This window comes from Bos javanicus, chromosome 2, assembly GCF_032452875.1.
Source record: "Bos javanicus breed banteng chromosome 2, ARS-OSU_banteng_1.0, whole genome shotgun sequence".
Lineage (NCBI taxonomy): Eukaryota > Metazoa > Chordata > Mammalia > Artiodactyla > Bovidae > Bos > Bos javanicus.
The window spans coordinates 34,880,813-34,897,278 of NC_083869.1; the positions used below are offsets into that span (position 1 = coordinate 34,880,813).

Here is a 16,466-nt window from a genome sequence, read left to right on the forward strand (position 1 = left end):
AATGCATGAAAGTGAAAAGTGAAAGTGAAGTCACTCAGTCGTGTCTGACCCTCAGCGACCCCATGGACTGCAGCCTTCCAGGCTCCTCCATCCAGGGGATTTTCCAGGTAAGAATACTGGAGTGGGTGACCATTGTAAAAAATGACCTTATAAAAGAACATAGAACAAAAACTCTTTTAGAGATAACTGTGTCACTTGTAATCATATTGTTCCAAACACAGACATAATTTCCCTTTATATATTTATTAATACTTGATCAACCGACACATAGTTTCAATCATATCTTTTGTTCAATATTGACAAATTTTATAAAATAGTGCTCCTCCTGACCTTTTTTTAATATATATTTTCTGTTCACTTTTTATATAGTGGCTCTCCAGAAAGTATTTATTTTTCATAACTGAAATATTGTACCCTTTGACCAACACCTCCCACTTCCCCGTCTCCCCCAGTCCTGGTCAACCACTCTCTTACTAACTGCTTCTTTATGACTATTTTAGATTCCACATATAAGCGAGATCATGCAGCATTTCTCTTTCTGCATCTGGTTTATTTCATTTAGCATAATGTCCTCCTCAATTGCTTCTGATTATTAAATTATTACCTTTGAAAATAAAATGGTCTCTAACTCTCACATGCCTAATAACTTATTGTGAAGCGTTAGATGGATTAAGATCCATCCATATTTATCTTACTCTAACCTTACTGTCATTTCAAATTGTAGTACAAAAGTCCTCAAAAATTTTTGACAAATATATTTTTCTAGTTTGTGAGTTTATTTTTCTTTGATGAATACTGGATAGTGATGAAAATTTTATTTTACTCAGCCTCTCTTGGCTGTACCTGACTGACCATCTCACAAAAAAACACAGAACACTGAAACTATTGACTTAAAAAGATCACTTTAATTATCTTTGAGTCTCATTTATTTGTATGGATCTTATTCTCCTTTTATCATAGATCATCTGCACAAAGACATCATGATCAAAGCAGTGCAAAATATTTCTTAAGGCCATGATTGGAACATTTCATGATAGCTCCCAGAGAGGTATTAATAGAATCCTTGCTGCATTTCTTAAAAGACAGTAAAGCTACTTCTTTACTCCTCCATTCTCACCCAAAATAAGGGCTCCTATAATAGTAATTAATGTAAATTAATTAATTGAAATTTCAGATTCACTAAATAATATGATTTATATATTAAGTTCAATTGCACTTTGTCAAGTGCTCTTGCTTCTTGCTTTCTATATATGCAGGTACTTTTAAGATAAATATAAACATGTGTTTATAAATTACTGAAACATCATCATCAAATTATTATTTTATGAAACAATCTGCGATTCAGTAGACTTTGGAAGGCTTTCCATTCCTTCCTTCAAGATATTTTCTGAACCAAGAAAAACATCAGGAAAGTATATTTTTCCAAGAAAAACTGATTCTAATGTCAAAAGTTTCAATGCAGTCATGAAGTTAGGTGGTAAATATTTGGTCTATATGAAATCAAGAGCTATTAAGCTAACTAGATACTGTGAGCTAACTAGATACTTTGCATCAAGACACATTATTCTGCAGAATCAAAGATACAAGCCCTTTTTTCATCCTATGCTAGACCATGCAATCATCTGCAAAAATGGGAGAAATTTATTTAGATGAGACAGACTAGGAGTACTGAATTATATAGGTAAGAGAGATAGTTAAGGTTAAGGATGTGAAGGGAAGTGAAATAATGTTTTTAAATCATAAAAGGGGAACAAGCAAAATTATAAGCTACTAAAATTGAGTTCATGTAAGGCTGATCTTTTTAAAGCTGGGTTCAAGGCTGACTCAATATGCTTTAAATGAATATGCTAGGGTTAGAATTTCCTGAATTATGAGAAAGCATCATTGATTTTTGAATGGACAAAATCAGAGTTCACCATTTCTATGTTTTTGTCCTCATAAGGATTTGAAAAAATATTTTTTATTACCTTACATTACAGAAATGGTCTGTATGAGATTCCAAGTACCTTTTATTAGACTGGTACTGTTTTCTAAGCTTCTAATACCAAGCTAAGAGAATTAATATTCAGAAATTATTATTATTAAGCTTTTATGATAACCATTTATAATGGATATTTATGTTAAAGACCTAAATAGAAAGTACTTTTTTACTAACAATGCCAAGACAAATGTGCAACACTTACTGTTGTACAACTGTTACTAAATTACTTGATTTAAAAAAGATTAATCCTAACCCCAGTTCTTATGAACAAATTTTTTTCAAACCACTAATAAGATAAAAAGAATTATTAAATCAGAGAATTATGCTCAGAGTCCAAATCATGTTTTATTTAAATAACAACAGATAGTAAGGTCTAGAAACTTCACTTTTGTCAAGTTCGTCATCAGTCAGGATCTTCAAGTACTTCCTCAACATGGTTTTGATGACATGAAAGATCCTAGATGGCTCAAATAAAAATGATAGTCTCATCGTCTTAAGGATCGATGAAATTGAAACCACTGTCCATAAGAATCATCTTAACACAGCAAATAAGATCTGAGTGTCTGTATCTATTCTGTAACAGACTAATCCTCCTGGGGATCTTTCCCACCCCAGGATCAAGCCCATGTCTCTAATGTCTCCTGCACTGGCAGCAGGTTCTTTACCACTAGCACGACCTGGGAAGCCCAGTAAACAGTAAGGCTGAGGAAAACGACAAGACACTGAAACACCTTATTAACTGGACTCATCTCAACTTCATTCTTTTAAAAAAAATTTTTTTAAATAATGTCTGTGGTTTTTGAGAAAGTAGAGGAACCATTTCATTCTATCAGACTGGAAATTCTCACGGCCAAAATGGTACATAGTACAGATCTGTAATGACAGGCTTGAGGCTGTACAAAGGAGCCATGTATAAAACAGATGTTAATAATCGACTTATGCAGCATTTCGGTAATACCTTATGTAAGGTGAATTAAACAGAGGGATTTTTCAAGTAGTTCAATGTTTCCTCATATGAAGAAACCTACTTTATAGAAAAACACCACGTAAGAGTAAACAAAGTTGGAAACGGAATACAAAAGGCTATGTTGTTAAAAAGTTTACTAGGCAAATTGTCACTTTTTAAAACACTAGTGAAACTTCAAGCGAAAGGTAAAACTGGTTATATAATCTTTTCAGAAAAAAAAAAATTGGCAGTGTTTATAAATATCCTTAACACTTAGCCTAGTAGCTCCTTAAAGAAATAGTTGATTCTGGGTCTGAGACAGGGTAAATAAAGGTTGACCCTGGAAACTCTTACGGTCCCAGATACTACGGAAATGCTCAAAAAAGAATGGGGGCATGTTGAAAGGATGGAAGTCAGATGAAAGGAGTTCCTAATCTCCAAATATAAAACCATTTGAGCAACTAAATGAATTAATTCTTAGAGTACTGGATTATGGCCTATAAAATAAAACAAAATAAAATAAATATCTTTGTGTTGTTTAATCACTTAGTCATAGCCGACTCTTGTGACTCCATGGACTGCAGACCGCAAGTTTCCTCTGTCCATGGGATTTCCCAGGCAAGAATATTGGAGCAAGTTGCCATTTAAGCAATTAAATAAATAAATAAATGGAGAAAAAGTGACAGCTATTTCTTACAGGAAAAAAATTCTAATTTCCAAATGCAGAAAGAATGAGAGAAATAGCAAGTCACTATTAAGCAAATAAATAAAGTAATAAATAGGTAATACACAGGAAATATTCACTGATGAATGCTAAAATTAGTAGGCAAAAGTTTGAAGAGAAATAAGATATTTGCATAGTCTCAAAGTATCTCCCCAAAGATATTATTACAAAGGGAAATTTTTAACTCTACAGTGGAAAATCCAACCAACACTTCTATCATCAAGGTTAATATCCCTAGTAATAAGACATCATCTATCCCCTGACACGATGCACTGGGAACAGTTCATTTCATTTCAGTGATATTAAACAAAAAAATATGCATGACCTCAGGATAATTAGGAGAACTGCAGACAAGCACAAACTGAGAGATAATCTACCAAAAAAAAAATCTGTATACCTCAAGAGTGTCAAAGTTATGAAAGACAAGGGAAGACAGTACCTCACAAATTGGAGATGATTAGAGAAATGATATCTAAACACAAAATGGAATCCTGGAACAGAAAAAGGATATTAGTGGAAAAACTGGTGATATGCTAATAAATATTTGGTTTAGTTAATAGAATTGTCCCAATGTTAGTTTCCTGGACTTAATAACTGTAGTTATGTAAGGTATTAGCATGGCAACATAGATGAAAGGTATTCAGGAACTCTTTGTACTGTTTCTGCAATTATTCTTTAGGTATAAAATAATCTCAAAGAGCTAAAAAATAGTAAAATGAATGTTTCCTTTTGTATTTATTTTTCTATGCTTTCTAAACTACCCTAAAATATATTAATTTTATAATTAGGAAAAATATATTTTATTATACTTCCAAGATTATATTACTGACACACATCTTATTACTGTTAAATGAATAAAGTTATTTTATAAGCATTATTGAATCACTGATTGAATGAATTGTGCATATTAGTTATAAAAATCTTCAATATAATTATTTTCAAAGGAAAAAAATTAAGCTAATAACAACAATAATCACTATTTGTCATTACTCAAAAAAAGTATAACATATTTACAAATATATATATATGGGAACATAATATGAGTGCATAATATTTATACATGCAAATATATATGTATGGGTACACAATTATGTACGTAATATGTACGTAATTCATTTATTCTCACAAGCCCATGAGACAGATGCTATTATTGTTATCATCCCTATTTTATAGATAAGTAAAGGGAGGCTCTGAACCACTAGGCAACTTGCCAATGCTGTCATACCTACAAATTAGAACAGTTAGAACTCTCTGTCTTCAGAGTTTCAGTTCTTGACAGTTGATGTCTACTACTGTTGCTGCCTAATAACCCAAGAGACATTTAAGAAGGACTTTCCTGCACTTAGCTTTGTGAAAGCGGCACAAAAGTATCTAAAGTAGACTCTACTTTTAGGAACCTACACTCTAATTGAGGAAACAAGTTACATGTATGTGTATTTATATATAAGTAAAAATAGTTTTACATACATATAGAAATTGCAAAGTGATATGTAATATGTACTAAATGCTAAACGAGTAAAACAAGCAGTAAGAACTTACTTTTCTAATCCATTATGACTTATTTAAAAAAACATATATGATATACATCAGTGTCTCTTTGGCTGTCTCGTATACAGGGTTATTGTTACCATCTTTCTAAATTCCATATATATGCGTTAGTATATGCACAATACTGGATGCTTGGGGCTGGTGCACTGGGACAACCCAGAGGGATGGTACAGGGCAGGAGGAGGGAGGAGGGTTCAGGATGGGGAACACGTGTATACCTGTGGCGGATGCATGTTGATATATGGCAAAACCAATACAATATTGTAAAGTTAAAAAATTAAATTAAATTAAATTTAAAAAATAAATAAATAAAAATTAAAATTAAAAACAGCTCTATTTTATTGCAAGATTTTGTCTTCTACCATTCATTCCCACAGGAAAAATAATTCAAAGAATTTTTTTTGTTTGTTTGTTTAGGTAAAGATTCCCAAGCTTCCATATTTATAAGGATCACCTGGAGAGTTCTTTAAATTCTTTGTTTACTGGCACCATCCCTTTGATATTCTAAGCTATAAGTTTGAATAAGGCCCAGAACTTGCATTTTTAATGAGTCCTCCTGATGATTCTGATGCAAGTGGTCTTTGAGTTTAGGGTTTTCAATAATCCTTTTGCTTAGCAGAAAAAAATACCAAAATTTTATATCTACCAGAAGTGCTCTGTGGGATTACATAAAAATCAGATTTTTGGACAGGCATTATACTGTGAAGTTATTTGTTAATAAAACAAAGTGTACAGCATGCACTCAAATTATAATCATATTATATATTAGGTTTATGTCTTGTTGTCTACATTTCTTTTTCATTTTTTAACCATATTCTTGTTTCCGAGCAAATCAAAATGAGTTTGAATAAGCTTATTACCAGAGCAGCTTAAATATCAACAAAAAATCACCATTGTATTTATGCCCACTGTACTTATGAAAGAAGCAGTACAAATATAACAATAATCAAATATGCTTCATAAACAAAGCTATGTTTTACAGTAGTTGTTATATATCTAACTACTTTTTATGGCATTTGCTTTCTGGAATTTGATTAGGTCATCAACTTTGATATCAAACCCTCATGTGTCAAAAAGGGAAAAAAGCCATTAGGAAGCAATAGCAATCTCTAAATAATTTTGGTTTCTCAGGGTAAGCAAGAAGCAGAAGTACAAATAAATACTGGAGGCACTCCAGCAACCTAACACATTCAATATGGAATGAGAAAATTCTTTAAAAACTTGCTTATTAGATTTTTAGAGCACAATTTTCATGATGAATGAGCAAGTTTTGATGCTATTGATAATGTAAGGTCTTTATCATTAAATCAAAACTAAACAGAATCCTTGGCTACAATACATTCTCACTCTATCACACTGAGTCCATATATTAAACTCCATTTAGGCCCCTGAGAAAACCCCTGGAGTTCTGAACTATTTGGAATTGGGTCTAAGCTTAATATAGAAACGTCTGTACAAATGGCACCTCAGGAATTTTTATGTCATCCTTGATACACTGCATAAAAATTCTCACAAGACAAAACTAGGAAACACTGCCACAAGAAATTAAAGATCTAAAAATGTAGAGACAGTTCACATTTGGAAGACTCAATATTGTCAAGATAGCAATTTTCAAATTGATCTACAAATTCAAAGCAATTCCTATTAAGACCCTTGCAGGCTTTTCATAGCAGTCAACAAGCAGGCCCTAAAATTCATATGGAAATGTAAAGTATCTAGAATAGCCAAAACAACTTAGAAAAAGAACAAAAGTGAAATATTTATACCACTTGATTTTAAATATTATTAGAAAGCTTCAATAATCAGACAGTGGTATTAAGGTGAAGATATGCAAAGGAAATGGCAACCCACTCCAGTACTCTTGTCTGGAAAATCCCATGGACAGAGGAGCCTGGTGGGCTACAGTCCATGGGGTCGCAAAGAGTCGGACACGACTGAGCGACTTCACTTGACTTATGCGTGTACATCAACAGAACAGAATCAGAGTCCAAAAAAATAACCTTATTATCGATTTAATTTCAACAAAGCTGCCAAGAAAATTCAGTGGAGAAAGGAGGTGTTTTCAACAAATGATGCGGGGGAAATTAGATATCTTTTTTTTAAAAAAAGCAAAAACAAAAAATAGCAACGTTTATCTCATACCATACATAAAAATTAACTCAGAATGGGTATTCAAAAAAAAAGTGTTAGTAAAAGTGTGGAAAAACCAAAACTGTAAAATGGCACAATCTCATTGAAAAATAGTCTGGAAATTTCTTTTAACATTAACTATAACCCTACCATATAGTAACAGTATTTTATGAAACTAGACCAACAATGACCCTAAAAATATTAGTAAAACAAAGTGACCTTTAATGGAAAAAGTAGCTTCTCAGAAACTCAGTTGCTTCGATTTTCCTTATGGTAAAGTTTAAAGAGTATCAAGAGAAATTTAGAAAGGTGATTTGGATAAGAAATAACAATTTTACCCAAGTTAAATACTTCTCTTCCTCTCTATATACTTTCTTAACTCAGCTTTGAATATATATTTCAGAAGATCTCTACAAATAGTTTGCTGAAACCATGGCCAACCTCAACATTATATTCACAAAGAGACAAATTTTATGGTACGGACTGGGTGTGCGTGTATACATGAAGTTATTTTTAATTTTCATGAGTATCTTATTTGCCCTTTCATTGATTTGTATAAATATGAATAATACAAGCATTGTCTAAATCAACCTTCTCCCTGTTAGTGATAATGAGTAAACAATAACTTAATTATTTTGTGATTTTCTTACATAAAATTGACCATTTTGCCATGTACAATTCAGTGGTGTCCAGTACTTTCACAATGTTGTGCAACCATCACCACTAACTACTTCCAGAACACTCCCATCACTCCAAAAGAAACCCCAGAGCTCTTAGTTCTCAGTTCTCTGCTACACCCTAAGCCCTGGAAAACATTAATCCACTTTAGTCTCTAAGAATGTGCCTATTACAGACATTTCAATAAATGGAATCCTGCAATATGTAACCTACAATGCCTTACACTTTATAGCACCTTGTTTCATAGAACTTTGATTTTTGAAGATGTAGATATTAAAGCTCACTTTATAATGGGATTCTGGTTTTTATTTATTTTTCAGTTCAGTTCAGTCACTCAGTCTTGTTCAACTCTTTGTGATCCCATGGACTACAGCACACTAGGCCTCCCTGTCCATCACCAACTCCCAGAGCCTACTCAAACTCATGTCCATTGAGTTGGTGATGCCATTGAAACATCTCATCCTGTCGTCCCCTTCTCCTCCCGCCTTCAATCTTTCCCAGCATCAGGGTCTTTTCAAACGAGTCAGCTCTTTGATGCCATCATAGTCATTTTTTGAACGTTGAGTTTTAAGCCAGCTTTTTCACTGTTCTCTTTCACCTTCATCAAGAGGCTCTTTAGTTCCTCTTTGCTTTCTGCCAAAAGGGTGGTGTCATCTGCCTATCTGAGGTTACCGCTATTTCTCCCGGCAATCTTGATTCCAGCTTGTGTTTCATTTAGCCTGGCATTTTGTATGATGTACTATGCATAGAAGTTTAATAAGCCAAGTGACAGTACACAGCCTTGATGTACTCCTTTCCCCAGTTTGAACCAGTCTTTTGTTCCATGTCTGGTTCTAACTCACGCTTCTTGACCTAGTACTAATGAATGGTATAATCTAAAAGCCTGCAAGTATTAATTTTATGTTGAAAATACTGCAATCAGATAAAGAAGTGGGATAGTTTATGATGGAGGATTACAAAATATCTGAACCTTCATCTAGAACTCGAATAGTCAAGAGAGCCTGGCAGAAAAATAATCATACCTCCAATGTGTCATTACTTTCTAACCTTAGGATGATGGTTATTTCAGAAGTCTAAACTGGGTATAGACTGCAGTGCATTGTAAGATGCTTCAAGTAAATGGAAACTTGTGGGTGCCATTCTCAACCCATTTTCTATGCAGAGAAAATTCCACTCTTCCTTTCTCATATCTCATAGGATACATGCCACTTGATCATTTGGCTTTTTGTGAAGATACTACTTTCAATCTATATAGTAAACATTAGTTACATCTTACTTATTTTTAGATAAATGTAAATTAAAGTTCTAGTATATCCTTCCTATTTAAAGAATTGTCTAAGATACTCCTTGAGATTTATTGCTCTTATTTAGAAAAAGGGAATAACTAATATATAATACATTTACTGCTTGAAATAAGATACGTTTTGGTCAGAAAAGGACTGTAGCAATCAATTGGAGACTAGAATTTTAAACTAACTTAATTTACAGATGAAGCTGAAAATCAAAGAGATAAGCACATATATTTAAGGGCAGGCACTTATACTAGTTAATGGCAGAGCTTGGTCTAGAGTTCTCATTTCTTGACTCTCAGTTCATCATTCTTTCCACTGTCCTATTCTAACATAAACAAATGAGTGCTGAATTGAAATGATGATGATAATTAGACAATCTTTGTGAAGTAATAATATTAATAGGTACTGTCTCAGGCTTGTGCTAAGCACAAACATCTCTAGTCTTTATGATTCTCTTGATAGGTTGCTAATTTTATCTAGCCTTGATGGATGAGAAACTGAGGCTAAAACAGACTGAATAAGTTACCCAGATTCATATAGCTAAAAACTGAGCTAGGATTTTAAAATATTGCATCTAACTAAAAATTCATTCAATTCTTTTAAATTAAAGCCAATTAAAAATAAACTGCACTCATCTCACATGCTAGTAAAGTAATGCTCAAAATTCTCCAAGCCAGGTTCAGCAGTACATGAACCATGAACTGCCAGATGTTCAAGCTGGTTTTAGAAAAAGCAGAGGAACCAGAGGTCAAATTGACAACATCCACTGGATCATTGAAAAAGCAAGAGAATTCTAGAAAAACATCTACTTCTGCTTTATTCACTATGACAAAGCCTTTGACTGTGTGGATCACAATAAACTGTGGAAAATTCTGAAAGAGATGGGAATACCAGACCACCTGACCTGCCTCTTGAGAAACCTGTATGCAGGTCAGGGAGCAACAGTTAGAACTAGACATGGAACAACAGACTGGTTCAAATAGGAAAAGGAGTATGTCAAGGCTGTATATTGTCACCCTGCTTGTTTAACTTCTCTGCAGAGTACATCATGAGAAACGCTGGGCTGGGGGACGCACAAGCTAGAATCAAGATTGCCGGGAGAAATATCAATAACCTCAGATATGCAGATGATACCACCCTTATGGCAGAAAGTGAAGAGGAACTCAAAAGCCTCTTGATGAAAGTGAAAGTGAAAGAGGAGAGTGAAGAAGATGGCTTAAAGCTCAACATTCAGAAAACTAAGATCATAGCATCTGAATCCATCACTTCATGGGAAATAGATGGGGAAACAGTGGAAACAGTGTCAGACTTTATTTTTTGGGGCTCCAAAATCACTGCAGATGGTGATCACAGCCATGAAATTAAAAGACGCTTGCTTCTTGGAAGGAAAGTCATGACCAACCTAGACAGCATATTAAAAAGCAGAGATAATACTTTGCCAACAAAGGTCCATCTAGTCAAGGCTATGGTTTTTCCAGTAGTCATGTATGGATGTGACATACATGGACTATACATTGGACTATAAAGAAAGCTGAGCACCGAAGAATTGATGCCTTCGCATTATGGTAGTGGAGAAGACTCTTCGGAGTCCCTTAGACCACAAGGAGATCAAATCAGTCAATCCTAAAGCAAATCAACTGTGAATATTCATTGGAAGGACTGATACTGAAGCTAAAGCTCCAATACTTACAGCTGATGCAAAGAACTGACTCATTGGAAAAGACCTTGATGCTGGGAAAGATTGAAGGCAGGAGAAGAAGAGGACAACAGAGGATGAGATGGTTGGATGACATCACCAAGTCGATGAACATTAGTTTGAGCAAGCTCCAGAAGATGGTGAAGGACAGGGAAGCCTGGCAAGCTGCAGTCCATGGGGTCACAAAGAGCTGGACATGACTGAGCGACTGACCAACAACAACTCATTACCTATCTTAGCATCCTATACATATAATTTTTATTTCTATATTCACTCACCATGAAAGTGAGTCATGAAAGTGAAAATTCTTATAAGAAAATTAATTTCTTATACTGTATTTCTTGCTTCCTATGTATTACCATGTGTAATGAGTACATTTTCTTTAAGTTCATATAATCTAAATTATAATAAAATAGAAACATCAATATAACTTAGTTAACCTAAGTTGCTCTTTTTGTTACTTTGACATTTAAGTTCCATTTTTCTTTTCCTTAAGATAATAATATAAAATGTTTTCATAGTATTTTTTCACAAATAAAACAATTCAATATACTGGCTCATTTGGAAATCTGGAATTAATATTCTAAATGGTACTAAACTCTACCATCTATGTTATGCTGCTGCTGCTGCTGCTAAGCTGCTTCAGTCGTGTCCAATTCTATGCGACCCCATAGACAGCAGCCCACCAGGTTCCCCCATCCCTGGGATTCTCCAGGCAAGAACACTGGGGTGGGTTGCCATTTCCTTCTCCAATATATGAAAGCGAAAAGTGAAGGTGAAGTTGCTCAGTCGTGTCTGATTCTTCGCGACCGCATGGACTGCAGCCCACCAGGCTCCTCCGTCCATGGGACTTTCCAGGTAAGACTACTGGAGTGGGGTGCCATTGCCTTTTCTGCTATGCTATAGTACATTACCTTTAAAAAAGCAACCTTTATTCTAGTGGCATAACTCAAGGCAGTTTTATAAGTAAGTTTAACTTAAATTAAGTTCCTTTTGGGACATCTGAATTTTCGAAGGGATCTAACATGGACCACTACATATCATCTAAGATTAAAGGTATAAAATAGAAATACCTGTTATAAAAAGATTCACCTAGAAGCCTCCTCTGTAGCCTATAATTTAAAGACTATCCAATTATTTACCCCTAAAACAAATTCAGCGCTGTCAATAGAAAATTGAAAGTGATGTGCAATAAACTGGTTCATACTTTTTTATTTGGTTCATACTTTTAAAAGATTAATTCCATCCTCTAAAGTAATGCCACCATCATTACTATTACATAGAGTTTCTATATATACTCATATCAAAGAGCTTACAACTATGATTAAATATTGAAGACAAAACAGCAGTTTCTCAAAAAGTTAAATGGAGTCTTATCTCTACTCTAGATTAGCTAGATTGTGAGGTCCATGTGCACAGGGCATTTGTCTGTCTTGCTCATTGCTTTACCCCCACCACCAAGAACATGGTTGGCCAATATTAAGCATTTAATGGGCTTCCCTGGTAACTCAGCTGGTAAAAAAATCCAACTGCAATGCAGGAGACCTGGGTTCCATCCCTGGGTTGGGAAGATCCCCTGGAGGAGGGCATGGCAACCCACTCCAGTATTCTTGCCTGGAGAATCCTCAAGGACAGAGGAGCCTGGTGGGCTACAGTCCATAGGGTCAAAAAGAGTCGGACATGACTGAGCAACTAAGCACAGTACACAGGCATTTAATAAGTTAATGAATCTTCTGAACCTCAGTTTGTTCTATTGCTTCAGAAATAACAGTCAGGTGCTATGAAAACCAGACTCAATTCTGAGCCTATGAGAGTTGAATGTCCTAACCTTAGGGTATCTAGGGCCTACAAACGCAACAATGTCTGGTGCAACAGAAGAAAATAATCTCTGACACTCGCTTGGAAGGACTAAGAGAAAAGGGGACATGGCAGGGCCTCCTTCACACAAAGTCTGAAGATGTACTCTACATATACTAAATTAAAGTAAAAGTTGGAGACTTAAGAAGAATGTATTCTACCCTTTCACTTAAGTCAGAATTACTATATTCAGGCATTTGCATTCTTATCCATTCTTATTGTTTTTCTCTCTCTCTTACTTCTCTGCCTACCTCTGACTGCTGCTTTCCCATATCTAATCTTGGCTTTTAATGCCTTTCTGCTGCGAAGTTTCCATAGCTCTAACTAAAAACTCCACCTTCCACCTCCATTGTACGGTGTTTGCCAGGGTTCCATTTCCCTACTTTTCCTTCTGAGCAGATAGTCCTGATAAGCCATCTGTCACAAAAGCCTTAAACCTAGAATTTATCTCATCTGTACTTCCATCAACAATGATAACAGCAGCTTTTACTTAGAACTAAATGCCAGCCATTTCCCATAGATTATTTCATTTGTTAATCACAAAACACAAGAGAAAAGTACCATCACCTTCCCATTTTTCAGTTGATGAAACTAAGACTTAAATCTGTCTTCCAAAATTATATAGCATGTAAGTAGCAGTGCTGGAACCTGTAAGACTGTGTTTTAAAATACTATGTCATACTGCCTCTCACATAATTATTTGCAAAGTCATCTGATTAATTTTCTAAAACAGAGCCCCAAACTATCTCTTCCTTTTTCTTCCAAGTATAAAAACTCCAGCCCAGTGTCCAACTATTATAGGTCTGGTTAATAATATATTTTTTAAAAAAAGCTTTATTTTCTGAACTAGATTTAAAAGACCTATGTTGTAGTTCTGATTTCATCACTAATATGACCTTAAACATGTGTTTCAAACTACCTGTGTCTTCATTCCTTATATGTAAAATTAAGACAGTAAAATCTGCTTTACTCAACATGATTATTTGAGGCAGAGAGGTCATAAAAGCAATTGAAGAGGTTGAAAATACTATACAGATATAAAAGTAGGCCAATAATTCAACAAGATTTCTAGCCTCTCATGCTTATTTTCCTTATAATGAACTGCTAAGATGATTCTCTCTTGCTATTAACTTTTGTAACAATTTTGTGCTGGGCATAATCCACATGAAATGCACTTTCACTTACTGCAGACCTTTTCTAGTTAAACTTGTATTTTCTCTACTCTTTTAAGTCACAAACTGTTTGTCCATCTAGCCCAATAATGTCATCATCTTCTAAATTTTTCCAGTTAATCCTCATTTGGTCCTAAACCCTTTAAATATTTCCCACCTGGGACAATTCATATACCACATCAAACTGACTTCAGCCTGCTTTTCTAGGACAACTTCCAAACCCTTTTCCCACTTAAAAAAAAAAAAAAAAAGGTTCTTCCCCTATATCTTAATCTTCCTTAAAACTCCATTCCCCAATTCCTGTGTTTAGTTCCTCTCTCTCATACAGGGTATAATTATTCTCTGACATTCTTGATACCCTTTATTCTGAATATCCACAGAATCCTAATTTATGTATCTATTCAAGTTTGGAAATACAGATAAGCCTTTTAGTCTCATTTTTGTAAAATAACTCCACTTTGATCTGTAAAGAAATATCTCTATTTTAAGCAGGCAGGCTAATTGGCAAGCTTTCCTTTTTCCCCCTCTTTGACATTCCCCTGCCTTATATCTAGGCTCCATTCTTAGTGGTGACCCCTGCATTATTCTCATCTCCCAGCTCCCTCCCTGCCCAAGACTGGTGTCCTGAGGAGAACTGGGCATGCTCAGTAACCACAGCCAATTCCGGGATGCAAACTGGAATCTTTTGCAGATTTTGAGCCCGGCAGGAGAGGTAAGGCCCTAAATATACAGTGGCCCAGAATTTACTCACTCCCCCTGGGGAATTATTTGATTGAAAGATGTGTTCAAAGACTAGGAATGGGCTCAGAAATGGACAGCTTGCTGCCAGTCCCAAGTCTGCAAGGTGGGTCACCAACCTGAGTAACAGAGAGCTGAGAACAGCCCCTCGGCCTGGTTTGGTGCAGGGAGGAGATTTCTGCTGCCCTGAGCCGTGACAGCGCTGATAGATGGCTGGAAGCTAGCGCGTGGCATCTCTGTTGCCTCAAGAAAATAGTACTGTTGTTTTTATTTTCTTTTTTTTCCCTTGAACACAGCAACATCAGCTGCTCTAGACTGAGAAAGGATGTTGCCTGAAGAACTACAAAGTCTGTGAGCCAGCCAAAGATTGTGGAGAGGAGAGGCAAATCAACTGCTCACCCAGGAATCAGATCCAGGGAGGCAGCCTGTGACCTAGAGATAAACAGGCAATTTCTAAATGACAGTTCAGGGACATTTCAGATATTCAAAACTGAATCGTGTGCCTGACCCCCAAAATGCATACCTTCTTTGTATGTGAACCATGACACATTTCCCTTTGAGAGAAACTGACAGCACGCACGCACACACGCACACACACACACATACACGATCCTTCTGTTTTCCTTTTCCCTCTTTTCTGCAGAGACTAAATCTCTAGAGCTATAACAGCAGCAGATTCCCTCACCTCACTGGCAGAGGGATGAGGCATGGGGAGGAAATTTATCACAGAAGAAAAATGATTAAATGAGGGCTTCTTTGCAGGGGCTTGACTGCACAGCCTAACAGACAGACAGGCAGTAACAGACAGGGAAAGAGATACACAGCTGCCCCTGCTGCTAAACCTAGCCATCTCTTCAAACAGCAGCAAACATGAGACATTTCATCACCGTCGTGCATCCATGTTGAGAAGGGGGAAAAAAAATCATGTGCTTCGTATTATGCATTTCAGTCACCCAAGATGGGAGGAGACCCCTGTCCATATGTCGTGGGAGCTATCCACCACCCCAAAAGTACACTCGCTGAACCTAGCCTGCAAACCGCTTGCCTGACAGGTTTTGCTGCAAACGCTGTTAATCTACGTGACAGCAGGTTATCTCTTACCGTAGGCAGCAGCGGCTCCATTTGAGCTCCCTGGTCTTTAATCTCCATGTTCTGTAACGCCTCTGGAATAAGCACCTTTCTCTGCAGTGTCTTCAGTGTCTTACACTCAGCCCGGCACTCGCTCTGCTTAGTATTCGGATCAGGTAGCTCTGAAGCAGGAGGCAATTGCACACTCCAACTCACCAGAGTCACATGGCTCCTACTCACTCGGGCTGCTAGCCAGGTTTTGCACTGAATGCCTTGGATTCCTGGGCCGGTAAGAAAGATTTCCCCAGCCCAGTATCACTGCCCACACCTGGCTACTGGCATAAAGTACAGTCTGCAATGCTGCAAGTCTGATGGACATTAAGACACTCACATAAGACGCTAACTTCTTATATAGACTAGTCCAAGGTGGACTCCAATCAGTTCAGCCAGATTTTGACACTTTGAACCAATTCACTTTATTCCCAGAAACCGACAGGAGACAAAATTCAAACAAGATGATGCTAATAAGGTACTTGGTATCCTGCTCTGAATAGCTGGGGTCACTAAAAACAGGTAAGATGACATCAAAATTGATCTCTTAGTGAAACTACATTATGCACTAACAAAAAAATTCAG

At 36.0% G+C, this 16,466-nt stretch overlaps 1 protein-coding gene across 1 annotated transcript in view; it reads right to left on the minus strand.

Moving 5' to 3' along the window:
- SLC4A10 (solute carrier family 4 member 10) overlaps window positions 1–16,140 on the minus strand; it is a 343,489-nt gene extending 327,349 nt beyond the window's left edge. Inside the window, exon 1 of the mRNA XM_061436804.1 lies at window positions 15,864–16,140. Coding sequence (XP_061292788.1) covers window positions 15,864–15,911 — 48 coding nt within the window. The 5' untranslated portion in view covers window positions 15,912–16,140. The remainder of the gene's footprint in view (window positions 1–15,863) is intronic.
- Window positions 16,141–16,466: the final 326 nt, after the last annotated feature.